Source organism: Phaethon lepturus, unplaced genomic scaffold (genome assembly GCF_000687285.1).
Source record: "Phaethon lepturus isolate BGI_N335 unplaced genomic scaffold, ASM68728v1 scaffold20386, whole genome shotgun sequence".
Classification (NCBI taxonomy): Eukaryota; Metazoa; Chordata; class Aves; order Phaethontiformes; family Phaethontidae; genus Phaethon; species Phaethon lepturus.
Genome location: NW_010548510.1, coordinates 1 through 9,828, shown reverse-complemented (window position 1 = coordinate 9,828; position 9,828 = coordinate 1). Strand labels below are relative to the sequence as shown.

At 46.8% G+C, this 9,828-nt stretch overlaps 1 protein-coding gene across 1 annotated transcript in view; it reads left to right on the top strand.

Annotated features, from left to right (window-relative positions):
• The window catches only part of LOC104623042 (putative polypeptide N-acetylgalactosaminyltransferase-like protein 3), a gene marked incomplete at its 3' end in the record, with an annotated part of 5,155 nt that extends 4,519 nt beyond the window's left edge, over positions 1 to 636 (top strand). The window contains exon 3 of the mRNA XM_010289992.1: positions 541 to 636. Coding sequence (XP_010288294.1) covers positions 541 to 636 — 96 coding nt within the window. The remainder of the gene's footprint in view (positions 1 to 540) is intronic.
• Between the last annotated feature and the right edge of the window lie 9,192 nt (positions 637 to 9,828).

Sequence of the window (9,828 nt, the reverse complement as noted above, 5' to 3'; positions counted from 1 at the left end):
ACGGCCCTGCTGGCGGGGTTCCACCAGCCGTTGAACCCAGCACTTCCATGCTCCCTCCGAAGCGTGTCCTTCAGTGCTTGACGGCTGATTTGCCATCTCTGTGTGTCCTTCTGCATCCCTGCGACAATTCGGAGTGGCTCCTTGTGCTGGCTGGACTTTTTTCCCTGCCTTGTTGAGCACTTTGAGATTTCGATGAAATACAAGCAATTCTGCACTGATTTCAGGCTCCTGGCAACATGCTGATGGCAATCTAAAAATATGTTTGTTACCACCACACATGACCGAATACAAAGAGAACTGTGTTCAAGGAAGTTGGCTCCTTTGAATGGTAATTATTATATAAAAGCAGTAATCATTAGGCCCTGTATTTAAAGAAAACATATGGCGCACTAAACCTTTCTCTGCCTGATTATGCCTAGTGATATAGCACCGTATATTCTTTCTGTAGCACGAGCGGCTACAGGCATTGCTGCACATCACTTTATTGCTTATCTCCGAAGAGACAGGGCCATATAACTCTGCACTTTTTATTTCTTACAGCTTCGAAACAACAAGGCAAAAGACGTCTGCCTTGACCAGGGCCCGCAGGAGAACCACACAGCAATATTGTACCCGTGCCACGGCTGGGGACCGCAGGTGAGGAGCTGCTCCGCTGGGACCACGCGTGCTGGGGCAGGAGGTACCCAGCCACGGCTGGGTGGGCAAAGGACAGAGCGTGGATGTGCAACGTGTCTGTTGGCTTCTCTCTCAAATGTATAAGGCCCAGCTTCTTGTTAAAAATACCTCAGACGTAAAGGTGCATTTTCCCAGCTACTCTTAGAGTAGCTGTTTTCTGGATTACCATAATCATGCCAGAGACACAAGTAAAAGCACAGTTTGAAAAAATCTTCCGGATGAGGGTAAATAATGCTGAAAGCAAATAGCCAACGAGCAGAGCAGAACATACACAAGCAGAGCATTTTAAGACGTTTCCTTTCTCTTTTCACCCAGCAGAGTAAAACCGTACTCACTGAGTAAAGCAAACAAACAGTGCTTTTTAACAGGATGATAATTGGCCGTTTCAGCTTGTCTGGGATTTACCATAGCGTTAGTTTTCTAGCATTCCTTTTGCCTCTCCAAAAGTTTTGGAGCAACCCAAAAGCTTCTTATCCTAATTTTAAGATTATTCTAGATTAAAAACCTTCATTCCAAGATTCACTCTAGATCTCTTATCTTTTAGAGGATTAATGGATGTGTCAAATACTGAAAGTTAGTGATGATGAACTAATTTGGCCTCGTCTGCAGTTTTATCTCTTACCATGTTTTAAGAAGAAGGCAGCACAGCAATGCTGCAGGTTTGATAGCCATGGCGTTGGAACAAAACGGGGTATAACACTAGCTCTGGCATCTGTAAAACCAACAACAGACTCTAAGCTGTACTTTCAGGATCTGCAGCTCCAGGGATAATTTACCCAGTTCCCTGCTAACTTTTCTCTTATCTCTGCCCATATCCTCACTTCTGTATTTTGCCTAAATCCTGTGACTTGCTTTTTGTTTTTCTTTCTGTATGCCTACTGGTCTTCATCTCATCATGCAAATCCCTTAGCACAATGTCCTTCTTCCCTACAATCTTTAAGGAGAAAATGGAACAAGTTTCCTTCTTGGTCTGGAAGCAAAATGGCCGTCTTATGATACACGGGGCTTTCAAGAATTACGATGTGATTTTTAGGTTTTCTTTCATTTCCAAAATCATGCCTGACCTCCCTAAAGCCACAGCGTAGCAGCACTTGTTCATCTGGCGTTTTAGCTCTGTCCAGTGAGGACCTGCTTTGGTTTACATTTCCCATGTAAATGCTGTGGTTATCTATATTGGAAGAGAGGTTGCGGATGATGGGCTCTACAGTCACTGTGCTTGCACGGTGTGTAGCGGCGATGCGTGGAAACAAGGATAAACTCCTCCCTGACAAAGCTGTTTCGTCTGTTGCTTTTCTTCTCTCTTTGTTGAAAAGTCCATGTTCATTGCCAGAAATATTTCCATGTTACCTTCTCTGGATCAGCCACGCTTGTACTGAAGGGGTTTTATCTACTGATCTGCTTAGAAATTGAGGCAAAACTGTACCTAAAAGCTGTCTGAATACCAAGTTTCTAGGCTGAAGCCATTATCCACATTCTCTAAAAAGAAGTCGAGATGTGCCGCAGGAGGACACCCATGGCACCTCACACGGTGAGATAGGTCCTGCCTGTCGCTCTCCATTGCCAAGAGGACAAGTCTTACACTGGAAGCTTAACATTGATTTGGGTGAGGTTAGGTGAGACAATCCCATCCTACTTTGTGTGCGGATGCTGAGTTAGGTACGTTTAAGGTGCAGACAGATTTCTTTTTATGTGCACAACAGCAATCTGTCTTTGTGTGTTTCAGGGAAGACCTGGCCTCTCATTGCATGTATTCTGGTCACCGTCCTCTATGGGCTGTCTTCTCCCCTTACCCAGTAAGGCAGCCCTGGCTTGTCATTCCACTGTTTTCTGTCTAAGCATCATGATGTTTATTGTTTTGGTATTGGCCATGCCTTCCAATAGCTTATTTTAACACGACGACCCCAAACCAGAGCTGGCAGATGACGTGGGGTTTAGGCTGAGAACAGCTGGATGGGCAGGGCTGCGTGTCTAAGGCGTTGTGCACCCCTAAGTCCTGTTGAAATTACTGCACGACAGCAAACTGCTGTGATGAAGCAGCATGGGAGGTGACGCAGCAATGAGTGAAGACTCAGATCCCGGCCACCTGATACACCCCAGTGTTTCACAGATTTACTGTGCCATCGAAGGCAAGTTACTGTATTGAACTTTCATCTCAACGCAGAAGTGCATAAATTACATAGAAGTGCTCAACACCAGTGGTTGAATTCCTGCTCCCAAGAGCTCTGTAGGCCTGCCCAGCACCTCTGCTCCGGGGCCACTGGGACCTCCGTGCAGGTGCAGAGAGGGGAAACTTCTGGTTCCTTCATAATATTACGAAGAAAGCTCAGCACTGCGGCTGCATTCATTAAGACCAAAACTGTGAAATATAACATAATAAAGACCATTCCATTAAATGCCTGCAGGTATTTGTGTAATAAAGACTTGCCTGTGAAAATTTCTCCCAAGGAGAGCAGGGAGGGACCCCACCAGACAGTAAGGTTTCCCAGTTTATTTGGGGTAATTTATTTACTGAGCAGATTTCCAATTTAAGCATCGGAGCTTTCCAGTTGAAACAGAGGCTGCTGTGACTGGTTTTCCAGCTCCAGCTGTGTTCTAGCCCATGATGGGTTGTAGCCCATCCTGGATTTGGGTGTCTTTTTTCGAATACCCGAATATTGAATGCTTGTGTGAACACCAGAGATACGTAAACTCGATCTTGAAAACAGAACTTGCTTTAATCCATTGGACATTACAGATAATGTCAGTCTAGCTTCCGCACGGTTCTCGTGCAGCCCATATGTGGGAGGAGGTCTTTCCGAGGAAGGGAGGTGCCCCAATTGCTGCTTTTCAGGTGGGAAGCATGTATTAGAGTTCACAGCAAAATCTTGTAGCTATTCCCTAGGGTTTGGGAACATGCCATCCCATTCCTGGTAGCTTTCTGGAGATAAGAGCTGATTTTTTTTTGTCACATCTTAATGATTAGCTCGTCAAAACTGGCTGAAGACCTGGAGCATTAATCAGGGCTTAGCAAGATGGGGTGTTGGTTCTCTGTTCTATCACAAGCCTCAAATATGACTTAAACGCGTCTCTTTTAATTCTCCATCTGCAAAATGAGTCTCATTGGCATGAGGGTGAGCTGAAGATTGAGATGGAGCGAGTGGGGACATGGGGCTGCAGGACATGGCAGCTGTGGCAGCCAGCGGTATCTGGGGGCCCAACTTGCTCAAGGAGGTTCATTTTCAGCTAAAAAACCTGTATAGTTCAAGTGATGGGAATGCGTAAAGAGCCTGTTCTCACAATATGGTCACCCTGGGCTTTCCAGGCTCACCAGGACTAAGTAATCCCAAAGCTCACCTGAGCCGGAACTGCAAACTTCAGGAGCCACCCGAGCCTAGGAACTGGCCACAGGAGTCCTTCAGGGTAGAAACAAATCTCACTTTCGGTTTATCTGTGCCTTTAAACAAAGATCAGTCACCTGTGGCCAGTCGGGTCACTGCTAAATATAACCTAGCTGTTGCTTAAATGCACACAATCTTTTTCTTCAATGGCACAAAGTGCCTTTTGAACTTTCTGGATGGAAACTTAGACTTCTAAGTGCATTATCGTATGAGAAACTGAATTAGCCTGGCATTGTTTGCTAACCCTGGGCTTTAAGATGAATGGCTAAAAGCAGGTTATTTGTTTTTTTTCCCTCTGCTGTTTTTGTGATTAGACTTAACGATGTTTTCTTTTCCTACCTGACGTTCTGAAGTCAAGCGTTGCAGTGCTGCCGGCTCCCTCCAGCTCATCTGTCACGGAAGCCCAGCACAGATTTTTCGTCTTGGTCTTTCACCTCCACACTGTGCCTTCCCTCTCCAGCTGAGAGCCGGTTCTTGGCACTTCTTTTGTTTCATGATACCTGCAATTAGTTTAACTCCTTGAAAGTGCTTTTTAAAAGCAGCTATCAGTGAGTGCAGAAGCTTTGAAATTAGCGTTTTGCAGAAGCACAGGCGCCGCACAAAAGAAATGGGACTTCTGCTACTACTGTTTAATTAATGGGCTGTGTGTTGTAATTTATTGCCGGGAATATAATTAGATGTAATGTAAACACCTTGTTCAAATAGCTTCATTGGTTTATATATATATAAAAGCCACAAGGAGTTACAATTCCTTTTGAGTTGTTCAGCACCCGAAAGCACACACAGTGGTGCCTGTGCTCAGTGTTCATGTAGTGTCCTAAAATCTCCACTTCTTTCCGTGTTACTGTGGCCCATCCATACGTGTTTAAATGCATTTAATGCTTAAGGAGCAGGTTCCTCGGCTGCGGCAAGCAGGGGTACGGTGTAGGCTCTGTGCTGGCGTTGTAATGATGCAAGGACAGCAGTGTTGCGGGTCCTGTTCCCCGCCACGCTGCGTAACGCTGGGAGTTTTTTGGAAGCCCTCGCTCTTTCTAAGTCCATCCCGACACCGTGCTACTGGCTGCTGCGGCTGCTGCGTGTCCGTAGACGAGCAGCCCAACGCAGCGGGAGGGGAATGACCTACTCTGTGGGGAGGGATTCCCGTTCAAGGGAGGGCGGCTTGTATTATATCTGGAGTTTCTGCTCGCTCTCCTGGTGATGCTAATCGGTTTTGGGTAAGCATGTAGCACTCGGATGCAGTTAGGTGCGATGGAAGCCATACCTAGCGCCGAATGCAGATGAGGTCTTGGCTTTTGCTTGTAGCACCTCTCTTCTATCGCTGGGGGACGTTCTTGTTTTTTCCTCTTGTTTTCCCTTTAGCTTTCTGTTCTCCCTGCTTTCATTCACTTCCAGGTCAAATCATTATCAGATTTCATGATGAAGTATCCTTTTATCCTGTAATTGAGCCTGCCCGTGGATTTTTTTCTTCCTGATGGCTTCATCTTTTAAGCGATACATCACAAAAACACCTTGCCGCAATGATGTATTACACTAATAATATAGTAATACCTCATTGGAGTGACAGGACTATGGTGATATATTAAGGTGATAGAAAGCACTATAATACTATAAAACTTAAGATAATGTTCACCCAGCAGAGCATTTCATTTAATTATAGGATAAAATATGTTTTGCCCATTTAAGCATCAGAACTTGAGGACAAAACCATCAATACTGAGATATCAGGACACCGCAGTATCAAGGGTGACAAAATAGCGCACCAGATTAAATTGTGTTAAAAAGAAAATACTGTATACGCTTTACTTACGGTTGCTAATTGACGATCTGCTCAGTGCAGAAAGGAACCTAAACAACCCTAAATTATTTTCCAATAGAGTCAATGAAGGTCATCAAGGCTTTTATTTCCCAGGTGCTAAGATGTCTAATTAACTTTCTCCCATCCCTGAGATGCAGCCGGCCAGAAACAATAATCAAAGAAGATGTATTGGTGGTACAAGTTTGCCGATGGGGGATCAGCCGGAGCGATGCAGCGGACACACGTGCGGCCGCGCGCCCCTCTGCGCTCCTGGCATCAGCGGGGGCTGCAGGTCCCCCCCGGAGCAAAGCGGTCCCCCAAAGCAGTACCTGAAGGTGGGGGACTTCGCAAGACGCGCTTTTACCCGGGATGCAGTTTTACCTGGAAGAGTGTTTGCAAGAGGCTGTGGGTATGAATGCGTGTTTCTCCCAGAAAGTGGCTTGGGGCCACTGACGCTGATTAAGGGCTTTAAGACCTCATCAATTAACCACCTGGGTAATAACGGGTAGCTGGTTAATATTTTCAAGCTGTTTTCCTCTGGTCCTTCCTCTGGTCTTTCCATTTGTTTCTTGTCCTGTGCCAGGCTGGGTAATTCCTTCAGGCAATTCCTGAGGCTGGTACCTCTATGTTTCTCTTTTCCCTGCTGGATTGGCCGTATCCTTTGCCGTTCGTTCAGCTCTTGCCTAGCTTGGTCTGTTTTCTGGAGGCTGACAAACCTGCCTAACAGGCAACGAGACACGGGACAGATCACTCTAAAGGAAAACATACATTTTTAGGGCAAGTAGAGCAGAATGTAAACTCAGATAACTTCAGTGCTTTGTCTTTCCACAAAGCCAGGAAAACATGGGTTTTATGCACTAAATACCACTGGATTTGACTGGTTATACGACATGGGCTGTCATTAACTTCTTGTGACTGGACTGCACTTCGGCAAAACCTCCTTCATCAATGAAATAATTTCCTTTGAAAAGAGACAAACTTTTATTACCTTTAAGCACCATGATGACCATGTAAGGAAATACTGGTTCCTGCAAAGCAGCCATGGGATCTCCAAGGGAGTAGCCTCGTTCAGGCACTTGCTGATGCAGGCAACATTTCTAGGGTGGTCGGCAATGAAAGAATCAAGAACAGGAGGGACAATCCTTATGAAACATTTGAGAGGAGAAAACTGATGTGGTCCAACAGGAGAACATTTGGTGGAAGAGTCTTCCCAGATCCTGTGGGAAGAGCTCTCCTGGCTGTGCTGTGAGGATGAGGAGGAGTTGGAAGATGAGGATGAGGGGAAGAGCACAGACTGTTCAGGTGATACCGGGTGGATCGGGTACACTCCTGGGGCAAGACAGTGGGATTTACACAATTAATGTCGCTGAGACTCCCAAACACGGCACCCAAAGAAGTGAAATAGTGAATTTACTCAGCATAGTGAAATCCTGAGCATGGCAGGCCCTTCTTGTGCCAAGGAGTGGTGTCACCCCAGGGATATTTTGCACTGATGCTGAATATCCCTGTGAGCACTTGATCAAGCTCACTACTGCATCGTGTTCATTCAACTTTCATATGTAGCCAAAGGATAATTTCTCATCAGCCATCTTTCCCAGAGATCATCATCTGAAGCTCTACTGGCCGTGTTGGAGCAGGCAACTTTGCTTGAAATGCTGAGTTGTTGACTTGGTGAATCGCTGCAACCACTCGGAAGGTTTTAATAACAGCAGCAGGTGTAATTTACTGATATTATAAAGCATTTGTATGGCATCCGCAGTTTCTAAGGTAGGCTCAGGTCTTACGTGAACACACTGTCTGGAGCTGCTCTTTAAAATCTTGGTCAGTGCAGTGACCAAGGTTTGGTCATGGTGATGAGACAGAGGTGCTTCCCGTCTCTTCTCTTACTGGGCAAATCCAGATGGAAGGTACCAGCCAGGCTGCAGCTACGCTCCCCACAGCTGCCTGTGGGGCTGTCTCGAGTGTCGGCCTCTGCTCTCTATTTTCTCCCATTTTATCGCTCAAGAAAGACCCACCGGCAGCAGGATCGGTGCTTCACTGCAGGACTCCCGTTCACCTGAGTGCCTCACCCACGCTGTCACCTCGTGGTTGAGATCTCCGGCTGCCTGGTGGGCTTGCACTGGAGAGGAGCAAAATGACAAAGGAAGAATTAAGGCATCAAAGACAAAATATCCCAAAAGACAAAGATTCCGTAAGTGTCTTAGAAGTGCAGTGGAGCTTGCAGTCATGAGTTAGGTGGGATTTTTGGGGAATACTCTTAGGTTTGACGGTTGGACAGGCTTGAAGGCTGGAACGGCTGCTGCTGCTGCTGAGCATTCGCTGCGCTCGGCAGAGTAGATCAGGCATTAGGCAGTGTGCTAGATCTAGACACGTCTTTGGGGCTTTATTTATCTGGCTATTATCCATAGTAGATGACACATCTAATAGATGCACTTAATGCATTTTTCATAATACCCATGTTTGTTTTTCAGCCCATTTTGTCTCCTTCCAGCCCCCACCCCACTCCCTTCCTCGGGAAAGATTTGATTTTTGCTCTACTTATTTTTCCCACCACATTAGGCGCTAACATGTAAGAGCAGAAATCATGTTGCCTTATGGACATTAGACCAACTGTCTGTAGACAAGCTGCCAAACATCATAAAAAAAGTAAGTGTCTAGCACACTAATTATGTATATGGTAGGAAACATTTCGGAAGCAGGAGAAGGAGGGTAACTTGCCCTGCCCATTTGGGACCTCTGGGTGATATCTTCTGTCTGTCATGGAGAGGGCTTGTCTTTTTTTTTCTTTTCCTTTGTATACTCTTTCTTTTTGCAAGGCAAGCAGCCTCATCCTCTGTGTTGGTGCTCAAGTGCTAACTCAGATGAGCTGCGTGGTTAAAAACACGCTGTCTGGCTGAGAGCAGCATCTCGCTCGAGGCTTGGCTCATCAAAACATCGAACTGCCAAAACAAGTAATGTGAGTCTGAGCCTTCAGCTGGGCTGGAGGTGCCCGGGGGGCCATGCCCAGGTTGCTCCAGCCTCGTGCGCGGGGCAGCTCCCTTGCTGGGAGCCTGGCACAGCGTGAGCTGGGCTCGGTGGTGGATCGGATCCCTGTCCTGTGGTGGATCGGGCCCCCGTGCCTGGGGGAGACGGTGAATCAGCGGGAGGAGGAGGAGGAGGAGGAGGTTACAGCTTTAAGCTCCGCAGGCTGACCTCCTTTCCACCCTGCCACACCAGCGCAGCAGTTTGGAGGGGGAATTATTGTAAAGCTGAAGAGACAGGTACTGTTCTGCACCATCTTGCAAAGGGCTTTGAGGGGCAGAAGAGCAAATCCTGCACCGGGGGACAGGATGGGGCAGCTTCGCCCCACACCAGCATCAGCTGCATGGCGTGGGCTGCTGCAGCTGAATCTGCCTGGGGGTGCGTGCTGTTGGTAAATGGACCTCTGTGAGATGTAAAGTAGCGGAGGTCTTGCTTTCATACACAACACCTTGGCTAAAAGTGTAACTCCACCAGCAGCTGGGAGCACAGCGCGCCGGGCACCCGTCCCGAGGCGAACGGGCGGCACAGGGGCCAGCTGGAGGGTCCAGCACGCCTATGCCTACAGCCAGCATCCCAGAGGGAAGGCAGAACCGGCTTCAAGCACCAAACTGTGGTTACTAGCTGGAGTTGGACCCTCTTACATTGTTTTAACTTGATTTTCAATGTTTTAATTATTCTAACTGGGGTAACCTGAACTCCCAGTGTGATTTACTGCCTCTCTTTAAGCATCTGGGTCACAGATATGCTCAGTTAATTAACGTGCGGAATACTCCCTATTTGTCTGCTGGGTAATGGATTGATTCATAATTTAAATAAGCAGCTGTGTATGTCTTTCCCTTGAACTATAAAAGGCAGGCTGCTGTCATTCATCTGTTTTCACCCCTGAATTTAAATAAGTTTAGGGAAATATTTTGGTGGGATTCCTTAAACACTGCAAATGGAAGAGCCCGTTGTGTGCAG